This window comes from Haliotis rubra, unplaced genomic scaffold (assembly GCF_003918875.1).
Source record: "Haliotis rubra isolate DU_JTF1 unplaced genomic scaffold, ASM391887v1 Scf1856, whole genome shotgun sequence".
Classification (NCBI taxonomy): Eukaryota; Metazoa; Mollusca; class Gastropoda; order Lepetellida; family Haliotidae; genus Haliotis; species Haliotis rubra.
Window position 1 is genome coordinate 74,232 of NW_025765843.1, and position 15,273 is coordinate 89,504.

Here is a 15,273-nt window from a genome sequence, read left to right on the forward strand (position 1 = left end):
AACGGAACCTTGTCTGGCACCTAGATTACAACGAAATGGTTTGACAAAAGGTTAATATTTCTGACACATTAACATTACCATATGGCTACTTTTACACTCGGGTTATCTGACACTGCTTTTCAAATACTTTCCACAGATAAAAAAGACGAACAGAATCAAAAGTTATATCCAACTTAGGACCAGACCTATGTAGATATCGTTACATGATAGCGTTTAAAAGAATTATATTGTCAACTGTCGATCATCGATCCCAGTCAGGTGTTTTTCAGAGCATTCATATCGGCACGATTTCATATTTTGTGATACCATGATGTCGTGGAGATTTTCTTGCTTTCTATTGTTTGGTTTTCAGCTTCGTCATTTAAAAATCAGAATCTACTTCAATTGCTGATTGATTAAATATATCTTCAGAATATCAAATCCATTGTTTTTTAATCTCTGGGATTATGGTTACTTTTTGTATTCTGCATTTCCTTAATATTCTTCCAAAATATCTTTGAGTCAGTAGTTAGGTTCACTGAGGTACGTTCATTGTTCACGCATTCACCTTGATTTCTTTTACATTCCTAGTTTGTTTCCAGAATCGTTAGAATTTCAGGCAATTCAGTTTTGTGTATGAACTCTTTCATCTTGTTATCCTACCTGGTGTATCAACAGGTGTCTACTGATTTTATGCAGAGCGTATTACATCAAGCGTTGCCATAGTTACATGTAGTGAACTACATTCTCACAGCGTCAAAATCATACAAGTATGTATGATCAAAAGATGTAGGACGATCATACAGCATAATAGATGATACTACCAACGTTAGCCCTGACAAAGTGTTTGAGCGCTGACATAAGTGTTTGATTGCCCGTACGTACTCAACCATGTGAATGACTAATACTTAACACAACTCATGTAGGCATTATCTTACCTCTTAGCTACTTTATCGCAGGAATATGTCATGAAAGGTTTGTGCTGAAAGAAAATGTTCAGTATGTTAAGTGCGGGCACATTAAATATGACCCGAGTGTTTGAGTGGGTAGTTGGTGGTAGAATATAGCTGGAGTAGTAATTGTTGAAGCATGAGAGTTCAACAGTAGCGTTTCTTTCAGTATAGCTGTACTTCCTCTTCTGTGTTGTTGTTGGGAGTGAGTGAGTTTGGTTTTACGCCGCACTCAGCAGTATTCCAGCTATATGGCGGCGGTCTGTAAATAATCGAGCCTGGACTAGACAATCCAGTGATCAACATCATGCGCATCGATCTGCGCAATTGGGATATGTGGCATATGTGTCAACCAAGTCAGCGAACTTGACCACCCGATCCCGTTAGTCGCCTCTTACGACCAGCATGGGTTGCTGAAGATCAATTCTAACCCGGATCTTCACGGGTCTGTTGTGTTTTGAAGACATACTGTGTAGATATACATTAGATAGAATTGCATAGAATGATGTTATACGTCGGTGATACCATGTCACCTTGTGAGAGGAAAATATTTCTGAAACATTTACAATGTATTTATACCTGCAAGTAAAGCGCCAAAATTCGTAATATTATCAATGAATAATTTTCATAATACATCCACGCTTAGAGCACAGTCAGTTGTACGACTCTGATTACATCATGAGTATGTGTTTGAATCACTATCACTTAGAGATGACACTAGATGTGACAAGGGCATCCGGCTCTGTATGGTTTTGTCACTTCATGTTTATTTTTGTGAATTCTTATGAATTTTTATTTTGCGGTGTAAAGTTTCTTTTGAGCACTAGTTTATTTTAAAACCAGAGGACTTCAAAATTATAACTTTGATAAATCGATGAATGTTATGGTGAGGTTACCACTGCAAATAACACATTTTAATCATGGAGACTTGAGGACTTTAAGACACGTTCTGCTGGCGATGTGCAACCAAGATGACTAGCCACTGGCCAATACATCACCCCGTACTATCACATGTTATTAGTCATCAGACCATATATGGTTGCACTTTAATGACATGCATGATCGATGCTCATGTTGTTGATCACTGGATTGTCTGGTCCAGACTCGATTATTTACAGACCGCCGCCATATAGCTGGAATATTGCTGAGTGCGGCGTAGAACTAACCTCACTCACTCACTACAAAACATTTATCCACTTTAGTATCACACAAACACGCATGCGTAAATTGGTAATAATGTTTTCAACATATAATATACCAACCAACCCAAATTTTAAAAAAGATATATGAGTCTATTGAAACAATACAACATATTAAATATACACGATCAAGCTCCATGCATACATACACCGCCCACATCCTCATACACTTCCATTCATATCACAGAAATCTTTAAACGTTTCAAAAGTCTGATCTGATACCGTTTTCCTTTCCATTAGCTGTAAACACACCCAATGGCACAGAGAGTTGTTTATTTGTACCCTTCGGCTGTCAATATGAAAAGACCGTGTTTGGATAATTGTAGCCAAAAAGCGAGACAAACATGCTATATATAAGGAGAAAATATTGAATGTTTATCTGCATGGACTAGTTTTGTGAACATACACTGATGAGGTTCTAGGGGCGTTGTTATCCTAACGTAATAGTATTGATTTGCTGTCTTGGTAGATACGTGTTGTTTATATTGTCGATACATAGACAATAATACAGGGCAGCATGGCCTGGGGATGGGCTCAACACACGAGTCTTGTCCCGAATGAGTGAGTGAGTATGTTTTTACGCCGCTTTTAGCAATACGCCAGCAATATCACGGCGGGGGACACCAGAAATGGGCTTCACACATTGTATCCATGTGGGAATCGAACCCGGGTCTTCGGCGTGACGAGCGAACGCTGTCACCATGAGACAACCCAACCGCACCTTCATGTCCCGATAAAAACTATGTCCAGGGGCGGTATTCTTAAAAGGACTCAAGTCTAAAGATGATTTAAGTTCCAAATAAAAACTTAAGTTTTGACTTAAGACTTATGTTTTTTTCTTAGTCATATTCACAAAAAGCATTGGATTTATGTTTGTGTAATTTTCGACTTAAATCCTAAGCCTGCTTTTAGCTAGGCTTAACTCTATGTAACTTTTAAGTCAGTTGACAAAAATGGCTGCCAGATATGCCAGTAGAAGAATTTACCGTCCCAGAGGTAACCCTTTTGAGGACTAAGCTAAGTTTTGGAAGTCACTTTATGAATACGAACTTGAGTTTCTGACTTAGCTAAGTCAATTTTTAAAACCTTAACACAAAACTTAAGAAAAATCTAAGACTTTTTTTTTTTAGAATACCGCCCAAGGTTCTAAAGGAACTGATGTCTCGAGCTGTCATTATGCTCTAGTATCCTTCTCTACTGATTTGTTCGATTGTTGATTAATAACGCCGCACTCAGATCATGTCCAGTCTGGACCTGACAAGTGATTGACATCATGAGCATGGACCTAAGCAGTCTGGACACGATGACATGCATCAAAACGGTCGCCCGATCCCGTCAGTCGCCTCATACGACAAGCATTTATTGCTGACCACTGAAGAACCACAGAACGGTTTTGTTGCTTTGATGAAGTTAATATCGATTACCTTTGACATTTGCATTCCCCCCTCCCTCCCCCCTTCCCACACCCCTGTGTCTTTTCTTTGAAACTGAATCTCACTAAAACGTATACTCCGACGCAAATTTCTGGTTAACATCCGACTGTCCGGCGCTATGTCATGAACAAGAATGCCCTACGCTGGCGTTAATTTACGTAAACGTAAGCGACTGCAGTGTGCCTGACGACGCAGGCCGGGAAATCCCGAGACAAGATGAGATTTACAAATACAATTGTTGTGTTTATATTGCACAACCTTTAACAGTTACAAGATCAAACTCCTGTTTCAGCCAATGACTGGTCCCTGGCTCTGTGACTTGCAGGCGGCGAGGTCTGCGTTTGGTACCACGATGAAGCCGAAAGAACGAGGAGGGGATTGTCACTGACCCGGATGTGACTGTCTTTGGTTGTAGAGGTGGGATGACATTATTGGTATATGTTATGGCTTTACCATTCAATTCCACGACTCTGAAATATGAACTTACATGTGAGTGGGTGAGTTTAGGGCAGCATGGCCTGGGGGATGGGCTCAACACACGTGTCTTGTCCCGAATGAGTGAGTGAGTATGTTTTCACGCCGCTTTTAGCAATATTCCAGCAATATCATAGCGGGGGACAGCAGAAATGGGCTTCACACATTGTACCCATGTTGGGAATCGAACCCGGGTTTTCGGCGTGACGAGCGAACGCTTTAACCACTACGTTACCCCACCGCCCGAACTTACACGTAATGGCAACCGCACTCTTCTCTCTTTTCTCTCCAATCTCACGTGACAAATATGGTTTTGTTTTGTTGTTTTTTTATATTTAACGGCACATTCAGCTATATTCTAGATATATGGCAACGACCTTGAAATAATAGTGTCTGGACTAAAACATCCAATGACCAACAGCATAAGCACGGATCTACGCCATGGGAATACTATGACGCGTCAACCAAGTTATCGAGCCTGACCACCCGATCCCGTTAGTCGCCTCTTACGACAAGCATGGGTTACTGAAGATCAGTATCAACCTGGATCTTCACAGATAGGTAGAACGGTTGTCTGGCAATGGCTCGATTAACATATAATAAGAAAGAGCAAACGGTCAGAAATTGGCTTCAGTCGTGGCACCACTTACTTTGCCCTAAGGCTGCCACGTTGGGGTGTGAGCCAGAAGACATCCAGATGACCTTGACCCAGCATGTGAGGGAATCTCAGGACAGCCGAGTCGTTGTTAACGTTCATCGCATATACAGTGACGCTTCCGGGATTGTAGTGGTACATGCTAGGGGTGGAAAATGTCTTGAAGTCGAACTCCATTAACTCGATATGCTCTTTAAGACAATGTCACCTTCTAGACCGAACAACAGACCGAAAAGTACATCCTGAAATATCGGAATTCTAAAAAAAAATCGATATTCTTCAATGGATGTCCGGAACAAAATTGCTGTGGGTCTAAAAATAATTTACCTTTCAAAGAGTGAGCGAGTTAGGTTTTACGCCGCCATTAGCAATGTTCCAGCAATATCACAGCGGGGACATCAGAAATGGGCTTCACACATTGTACCCATGTGGGAATCGAACCCGGGCCTTCGGCGTGACGAGCGAACGCTTTAAACACTAGGCTACCCCATCGCCCCTGCCTTTCAAAGAAAATGATTGATGAGTCAATTATTATGGTTCTATATCACTACTCGGCATTACTCGGGTGACACGATGTTGTTTAAATGGTTTCATGCATTCAGGCCTTTTGATGTTTTTCACTGTACACATTTGCAATTAATTTTTTGCGGCAGAATTTAATGTTTTCGTGGTTCAATTGTAAATGAAATTCTCTGACACAAAATAACACCAAGGAGTGAATGGGTTCAAAATTAATGTCATATCGACTGACAGTATAAAAACATATTGATGATTCGTGAGACAGTATACACAGAGGATGTATGTTTTTTTGAAATGCCCACCTACTTTTTCATCTTAGTGCAGTGAGCGTACACCCGGACAAACTTGGAAGGAGATGTGACATCGAACACTTTATTTCCAACCAGACGCTTGTAGAGCAGGGTCAACCAGTAATCCTTAATAAACAGGAATAATGCTTAAGGCTCAATTTACATATTCAGGCTTATGGAATCCAAGAAGGGACATTGTCGCGTTGTTGCATTGTCACCCTCACAAAAACAAGCAAAAAGTGGCAATATTAACCAAAGGGCGTCAAGGCGACATATTTTGTCCTTGGAAATTGTCATTATGTCGCATTGATGAATACAAAATGTGTAATTCAAAGCGCAACATTGCGACAGTTGTCGCACTTTGGTTGATTTTACGACAACGCCACGATATCCTTTCTGGTATTCCATACAGGTGAGGCATGGACTCGGTCCACATGTACCAGATTACAGCGATAAAATATTTTCCTATGCATAAGAAATCTCTTCCAACTGTGGAGTGGATTGTATGATTCAGATCAAGACCAGATGTTATGGATCGCTATTTATATAGTAATGAGACCAGATGTTCGTGAAAAGATAAGCGTATCCGGTCCAATCAGAGCCACCTGTCAACAATGTCACAAACACATGCAAAGGCATGTAAGTCGTGATGTCAAAGAAACAGATCAATCAGACCTGCCGATTCGTATGAACCGATACTGGAGCCACAGTTGTCACCTCACGACCTACACTGCATAACAACCTTTTCTTGATGAACAACCGCCTCCGTGGTGTATTGGTTAGAGAGTCCGCCCGGAGAGCGGAGGGTCGCGTTTCGATCCCTGCGTCATACCAAAAGACGTTCAGATATGGTACTTGTTGGTCCCTGCCTGGCGCTCGGCGTTAATGGGTATAACGAGGACTGGTCGGCTCGGAGTCAGTATGATGTGTCTGGTGGGGTATTCATGCTTCACTACGGCATGGTATCTCAGTGGGCTAGCTCTATAAAACCAGCTTACGTCTGGGCTAGTACAAGCAGCGGCACATACACACGCATGCACGTCGTCATATGAGCGAAATAATCTGAAGTACAACGTTAAATCCCATTTCTCGTCACCTCACCTCTTCTTGTACAAGCGAACATACTAAGCCGATTGGTGACTGGCAACATTTGCTATTGAACCAACGACGGCCCTGAACTTGGTACTTTGGTTTGTCTGGTCCAGACTCGAGGCTGGAATAATTTTGACTGTAGCGTTCACAAATCATACTTACAGGGTTTGGGTCCATACTGGACTCCAGTACTCCATAGTTGCCGCCATAAAGAGACTGTCTCAAGACGCCTTTGATGCCATATCTGGCACAGACGCCAAGCTTGTCCAACCATCTTCAAAGAAAATCAAACTGCGGCTTCACCAAACTTCTGTTGAATTGATTTCCTAATTGAATTGTCATCAATGCTCACTTCGTCTCTAGTGATTCAGTTTCACGATTCACAGTCATTAAAATCAGGGTTTTTTTTTTCACACTGATTGAATACAAATCTGTAAAATCATGAAAATCAGATGAGATTTCACAACGAGGTCAAGGTGAATTCCTGAGACAGCTAGATGCCAGCTTTCTAAAACAATACGACTTAATTTCTCTCTTTACCAATTCCTTCGGAAATTACGATCTTGACAAAACAGAAACCGTAATATGACATAACACTATTCTCGGAGGTAGTTTTGATCGAAGACGTCATGGCATTCAGAAGACATGTAAAAGATCCACTTTAACAAGCGATTGTAGTTTCAAATTGCATTATGTACTGTAATATCTATCTACGTTTGATACTAGAGGACTTCTGCCTATCTCAAACACACAAAATGTTTCTTGTACATTTGCTTGTTGAAGTTTGTTGTGCATTTATTGCAGATTTCACATGTGTTCTATTTTTTTTGGGGGGGGGGTTGGGGGTTATCAAGATAAAGAGTCAAACAAAATGGGGATCGTGAGGCTAGAACATGGCAAACGCAATTTGCTTGAGGTTGATAAAAAATAAAACAGATAAAAAATAACACATAAAAACAGCTGCATTTGAATAATATTCTAGGTGAGGCCGACTACTTTTGTGACACCCCTCGTATACCTGTCACAAAGAACCGTCAACACTAAAAATATACTTTCTGAAAAAGTCGCATGAAGAATTGGTCCTCAACCCATAGTTGCGTTATGTTTGTTAAAAGAGGAGACAAATAGAATCGGGTGGTCACTCTCGTTGACTTGGTTGACACATTCCATCGTATCCCAGCAATTCAATCCTTAAGATGCCAATCACCCGACTCCCTGGTCCAGGCTATTCACAGACCACCGTCATACATTGCACAATGCTAAGTGCGGCTTTGGACAGCAAATAAACAAATATCCTCACAAAAACCCAGCTGCATAAGCATCCGAGAGGTGCAGGGCTCCTCCTGACCATGCGGTGGATGTCTCCCCCAGCCACAGAGGCCTGACTGGGTGATAGTCGTTGATGAGATCTACAGCGTGGATCATTCTGGAAGCCAGCTTATTGAGCCACCACAGGGACAGGAAGTCCCCCTCATGGGCAGTATGGCCGTTGAAATAATAGCTGTTGACAAATAGACACCGACACTGTCCACTGATGATAAATGATGTTTTGATGTTAAAGAAATTCTTTTAAAAAAGTACAGTAGCACTTGCAGCTCATGGCAATACTGTCGTTTACATTTCAGCAAGAACAGCTAAATGTATGCTACAAATGTTGATTGCTTTCAAATTACAATTCGAATATTTTCTGCATAAATACCACGGCCAATAAACTTGCTAAAATACACTGAAATCATAACAATTTAACAAAATGTGTCAAATTTGCACATGAGAGGAAATGTAAAATGCTGGTAACAGCGTAAGGTCAAATTTGAGTCAGACTCTTGAACAAGCAGGTTTTCAAATATGGCTGCTTGATCAGATTTGGATTGTTGGAAGAGCATGGGTGGCTTCACAGGAACAGGTTTTCGTGAGGGGTGGTGGGGTGGGGGTGGGGGGTGTGATGTTTACGAACTCCGATGGACAGACATGGTACAGCATTAGCTCTGTCTTTTAGTGGGGAGAACAATATATAAAAATTCGAAATTTAGAGTTTTTGAAATAACGGGAAAACGTACTGATGAATTGTGAGGACATCAACAGCTGAAGCTCCACCATGGCTGAGGAACCTGTACAAAAGTGTATATTGTTATCATGAAATATGGAACACCCAAAGCATCAGGCCTTCCCTTGTCAACTAAAGCAACAAGATTACCCTTTGCATCAAAGCAACACACCTCCCCTTTGAGGATATTCACGCGCACCAGTAAGATGTTAACAGACCAATCTTCGCTTTTAACCAATTTCAGAGGCCCATGACACGACAGAAAGAACAAATTCTCATCTGCACTGACTGACCTAAACCCGTGACCAATTGGAAACGTTCTATGTATATAGTAGCGCTACTATACCGCCATCTACAAAAAGAAAGTTAGTGGTGAGGTAGTTTTAACGCTGCCTGGAGCAGTATCCCAGGTATATCAAGGCTTTTCAGCTTAATTGCGAGAGATAAGTGATGCTGTTCTTGGACGTCATCCCATTTGGTGAGACCCATCAGCACCATTACAAATATGATTTATTCCAACACAACCTTGTCTCGTGCATTCTACCTACTCTCGCATCATTGGATCCCGGTATCCGTCAAGGGGGGTCATATCTGGACCAATAAGGAGGCTGGCTTTATAAGGGGATTTGTCCAGAATCTGTCGGAGTTCCGTGAAATCAGCGCCCATCATTGCCCCCGTGACATTTATCCGTCCATTCCGTACATACAGGTCCGGCTCTGTGGAGGGACGGGTCCAGATAAGAACGATAGATACTGATAAAAACTGTTGGTACAAAGCTGTGACGTATGATTGGCATTGTGGGAATAATGATTGAGCATTTCATTGGGGATGGGACCGATGAGTAATGATTTTGAGATGAACGTATTGGAAGCTTTCAAGCTTAGAGCAATGAAAGAGTTCACATCTTTAGCAGCATTCTGGGTCCGTTGTCCATGTTTAGAAACACTAGGGGAATTGGGTCTATCATACTTTCTATCATGTCATAACCAGCAGTTGTGTGAGTGGAGCGGAGTGGAGTGGAGCGGAGTGGAAAGGATTTATGTTACGCCGCACTTAGCAATATTCTAGCTACATGTATATGAAGGCGGTCTGTAAATAATCGAGTCTGGACCAGACAATCCAGTGATCAACAGCATGAGCATCGATCTACGCAATTTGGAAACCATGACATGTGTCAAGCCAGTCAGCGAGCCTGACCACCCGATCCCGTTAGTCGCCGCTTACGACAAGCACGGGTTACTGAAGATCAATTCTAACCCGGGTCAGCACTTGTGTGAAGAACGCTTTCTTCACACAAGATCATAAGCGTAGTCCTATCAGTGAAGTTCCATCACTGTCTCTTCTTTATGGACTTTTTTTTACATAATTCAAGTAAATTATGTCACCGTCAAACCATTTAATACAGTGTGTGTATTCCTCCATAGGACTCCAACAATTACTTTCTGTGACCGGAAGTCTCGGGAATGTCATATCAAGAGGTGATTCAATTAATCTGGTCGTCAGATTCGATGACGGTATTGTGTGTCATCGTAAACGTAGTGCTCATGATATTCATCACTTGTTTGCCTAGCCTTTTTACAGGAACAACCGTGCAGACTTCGGGTTTAAGCAACAGATGACACATTAGCATGTGGGTTTAAGCAACAGATGACTCATTAGCATAATGCAAGTAGGTGAATACCGAATTTACTTGAACAGCTTATATTATGTATATATGAGTTCCTACCATTTCCAAGCTCCCAGCCGGCGATGTCGTAATGCTTCTGAGACGAGTAGTTCATCAGCAGCTCGGCATTCGTAGGATCCCACAGGTCATTGTTCCGTAGAAGGGCATTGAAGGCAAATATCAACTTCAGTCCAGCATGCTGTATAAAGTCGTTGAGCTCTTTCCACCGCGTAGCTATAAATAGTCACAAATGGGTGAGGTGAGGTGAGGTGAGGTGAGGTGAAATAGGTTTAACGTTGTACTTAAGAATATTTCGCTCATATGACGACGTGCATGCGTGTGTATGTGTATGTGCGGCTGCTTGTACTAGCCCAGTCTGAAGCTGGTTTTATAGTACTAGCCCACTGAGATACCATGCCGCAGTGAAGCATGAATACCCCACACAGACACATTATACTGACTCCGAGCCGACCAGTCCTTGTTATACCCATTAATGCCGAGCGCCAGGCAGGGACCAACAAGTACCATATTTACGTCTTTTGAAATGACGCAGACAAGGATCGAACCCGCGACCTTCCGCTCTCAGGGAGTCCCAGATGAAGCAACTGCAGATATTTGTAACACCATTTACTACTTATGGTGAGTGAGTGAGTGATTGAATGTTTTACGCCGCTTTTAGCAATATTCCATCAATAACGTGGCGGGGAACACCAGATATGTCCTGCAAGACCGGCCTTGTGGGGAATCGAACCCGGACCGACGAGCGAACACTTTAACCATAGCTGCGGTATCAACCGAATGTGGTTTAAAGGAACAAACATACATTGAAAAAATAAATGCAATCATAGCATTTGAGTGTAAAGGTTGAGAAGTTAAATGAACTTACGAGTGAGTTTAAATGGTTGTCCAAGGGGAGGCACGTGCGTTACTGGACCGGCATTAGGGTCAAACACTAGGCTCTCTGCTAGTGATCCCCCCACTCGAATATAACAGGGAGCCATGGCCTTCATCAGGTTCAAGGCTTTCGGGGAACTGTTGAACAATAAGGATTAACAGGGAAACATTTCTTTCATCAGGTTCAAGGCTTTCGGGGAACTGTTGAACAATAAGGATTAACAGGGAAACATTTCTTTCATCAGGTTCAAGGCTTTCGGGGAGCTGATGAACAATAAGGATTAACAGGGAAACATTTCTTTCATCAGGTTCAAGGCTCTCAGGGAGCTGATGAATGATAAGGATTAACAGGGAAACATTTCTTTCATCAGGTTCAAGGCTTTCGGGGAACTGTTGAACAATAAGGATTAACAGGGAGCCATTTCTTTCATCAGGCTCAAGGCTCTCGGGGAACTGTTGAACAATAAGGATTAACAGGGAAACATTTCTTTCATCAGGTTCAAGGCTTTCGGGGAGCTGATGAACAATAAGGATTAACAGGGAAACATTTCTTTCATCAGGTTCAAGGCTCTCGGGGAGCTGATGAACAATAAGGATATAACAGGGAGACATTTCTTTCATCAGGTTCAAGGCTCTCGGGGAGCTGATGAACAATAAGGATTAACAGGGAATTATTTCTTTCATCAGGTTCAAGGCTCTCGGGGAGCTGATGAACAATAAGGATTAACAGGGAGCCATTTCTTTCATCAGGTTCAAGGCTCTCGGGGAGCTGATGAACAATAAGGATTAACAGGGAGCCATTTCTTTCATCAGGTTCAAGGCTCTCGGGGAGCTGATGGACAATAAGGATTAACAGGGAGCCATTTCTTTCATCAGGTTCAAGGCTCTCGGGGAGCTGATGAACAATAAGGATTAACAGGGAGACATTTCTTTCATCAGATTCAAGGCTCTCGGGGAGCTGATGAACAATAAGGATATAACAGGGAGACATTTCTTTCATCAGGTTCAAGGCTCTCGGGGAGCTGATGAACAATAAGGATTAACAGGGAATTATTTCTTTCATCAGGTTCAAGGCTCTCGGGGAGCTGATGAACAATAAGGATTAACAGGGAGCCATTTCTTTCATCAGGTTCAAGGCTCTCGGGGAGCTGATGAACAATAAGGATATAACAGGGAGACATTTCTTTCATCAGGTTCAAGGCTTTCGGGGAGCTGATGAACAATAAGGATTAACAGGGAGACATTTCTTTCATCAGGTTCAAGGCTTTCGGGGAACTGTTGAACAATAAGGATATAACAGGGAAACATTTCTTTCATCAGGTTCAAGGCTTTCGGGGAGCTGATGAACAATAAGGATTAACAGGGAAACATTTCTTTCATCAGGTTCAAGGCTCTCGGGGAGCTGATGAACAATAAGGATATAACAGGGAGACATTTCTTTCATCAGGTTCAAGGCTTTCGGGGAGCTGATGAACGGTAAGGATATAACAGGGAGCCATTTCTTTCATCAGGTTCAAGGCTCTCGGGGAGCTGATGAACAATAAGGATTAACAGGGAATTATTTCTTTCATCAGGTTCAAGGCTCTCGGGGAACTGTTGAACAATAAGGATATAACAGGGAATTATTTCTTTCATCAGGTTCAAGGCTTTCGGGGAACTGTTGAACAATAAGGATATAACAGGGAAACATTTCTTTCATCAGGTTCAAGGCTTTCGGGGAGCTGATGAACAATAAGGATTAACAGGGAGACATTTCTTTCATCAGGTTCAAGGCTTTCGGGGAACTGTTGAACAATAAGGATATAACAGGGAAACATTTCTTTCATCAGGTTCAAGGCTTTCGGGGAGCTGATGAACAATAAGGATTAACAGGGAAACATTTCTTTCATCAGGTTCAAGGCTTTCGGGGAGCTGATGAACAATAAGGATTAACAGGGAGACATTTCTTTCATCAGGTTCAAGGCTTTCGGGGAGCTGTTGAACAATAAGGATATAACAGGGAGCCATTTCTTTCATCAGGTTCAAGGCTCTCGGGAAGCTGATGAACGATAAGGATTAACAGGGAGACATTTCTTTCATCAGGTTCAAGGCTTTCGGGGAGCTGATGAACGATAAGGATTAACAGGGAACCATTTCTTTCATCAGGTTCAAGGCTCTCGGGGAGCTGATGAACAATAAGGATATAACAGGGAAACATTTCTTTCATCAGGTTTCATCAGGGGAGCTGATAAGCAATTGGCATTAGTTTAAACACTGCTTAAAATGGTATTACACATTATATCATAACAATAAAATACATGTGGGAGAAATACCACGCCTGTCATACATTAATTATGCATCAATTATTAATTAAAAAAGAGGATATACTCTGAAAATTACTTACGATTACAAAAATGTAGGGAGTAATTAGTTTCTTGTAATCGTTGTATGCTTATGATAAACAAATAGAGAAATCAGTGAAGTGATGAAGCATGACAGTAGATGACCGACCACAGGGGTAAGATTTCAGAGTTGTAGTGCATAATACGGCAGCGATTTGTGAGACATTCACTCATTTGACAAGGCATACAAAGTATGAGGCGTCGATTGGCGGGTTGAGGAGCGTGTCCACTCCTCTGCAGTTGAGCCAACGTTGTCGGCGGCCATGACGTTAACGCACGTCGACCAATCATATCCCATGTTTTCCTTTAATTGCTATCAAGTAGTTTTAAATTGTATCTGTGGTATTCTAGTTTTTTCCACTGTAACACTGTCCATCCATGACAGGCTTTAAAAGGATTTAGTATTTATATTCAAATTCTCGTCACGATATTGCTGAAATATTGCCCTTGTGACGTAAAATTTTAACTCACTCGCTCATATCCTATGTTCAATGGGGGGAAGGTCTGGGCTCATTGCTGGCCCAAGGAGGTATGTGAGTGAGTGAGTGAGTTTAGTTTTACGACGCACTCAGCAATATCCCAGCTATATGGCGGCAGTCGGTAAATAATCGAGTCTGGACCAGACAATCCGGTCATCAACAGCATGAGCATCGATCTACGCAACTGGGATACGATGACATGTGTCAACCAAGTCAGCGAGCCTGACCACCCGATCCCGTTAGTCGCCTCTTACGACAAGCATGAGTGACTGAAGATCAATATTCTAACCCGGACCTTTACGGGTCAAGGAGGTAAGCACTGACGATTCGAGCATTGTGAGATCGAGCGTTGTCGTCCTTATAGACAAACCGTCGACCAACACGTCTTGCTAGAGGACAGGGGACGTCACTATGTCGTCCCGATCAACGCTTACCTGAAGTTGAATTGCCCCCATCCAACCCGAAGTAAGTACGTGTCCAACGTGAACCCGACAAACATATCATCAATTTCTTGCATGACCTTGTTCGTCTTCACCAATATGTTTTCTGTCGATAAAGAACTTGCCATTGATGACATCATTAACAGAAGTGCAAATGTTACTCTCGCCATGGTGCCAAGCTGTTGGTACGAGAACTAGGTCCTTTGTGAAACTCCTTTATACAGTTCATAATCTTATCACAGCTTTTACGTGTTTTCAAGGTGTGTAGTTGCTATATCTGTGTTACAAATGTAGGGTTGATAAGCCCATATATGTCGGTTATTGTTTATAAAACTATCTTATCATTATCAATATGCGTGGACAATTGCGACATGGATTGAAAGTAGACTAGATCCTGTGACAATCTCTGTCTGAAAGTTGGTACTTTGCAATTATAAGTTATGGTCACTTCTCGAACATCATGGTTTATTCAAGTTGGAATTGTTGATATAACGATATTAAAAAACTAAACATAAGAATCATCAACATTACGATTTTTGTGTGTATTACGCATGTGTGTGCATGCTATAGACAATAGATGTATTACACCTGATAATCTATAATGGAGAACGTCCATGCAGGAAGCAAATGCACTGTAAGTCCCCATGGTCCCTAGTATAGTGATCTACCTTCACTTGTTATACCGTTGAACTTAGAAATAGTGTTTTATGGTTGTACGCTAGTTTTAAGTGTACATCTGTGATAGACTAGCTACTTTACTGTTCTTCGAAGACAGGT

At 41.9% G+C, this 15,273-nt stretch overlaps 1 protein-coding gene across 1 annotated transcript; it reads right to left on the minus strand.

Annotated features, from left to right (window-relative positions):
* Nucleotides 1-3,805: 3,805 nt before the first annotated feature.
* On the minus strand, nt 3,806-14,745 carry LOC124273906 (heparanase-like). Its single transcript, XM_046709249.1, has 10 exons — nt 14,491-14,745; nt 11,189-11,334; nt 10,363-10,536; nt 9,184-9,352; nt 8,649-8,699; nt 7,892-8,092; nt 6,754-6,865; nt 5,516-5,625; nt 4,686-4,832; nt 3,806-4,031 (listed from the first exon to the last, which is right to left on the minus strand). Exons 1-10 carry the CDS (start codon nt 14,664-14,666, stop codon nt 3,806-3,808), a joined length of 1,512 nt encoding a protein of 503 aa, XP_046565205.1. The 5' UTR covers nt 14,667-14,745.
* Between the last annotated feature and the right edge of the window lie 528 nt (nt 14,746-15,273).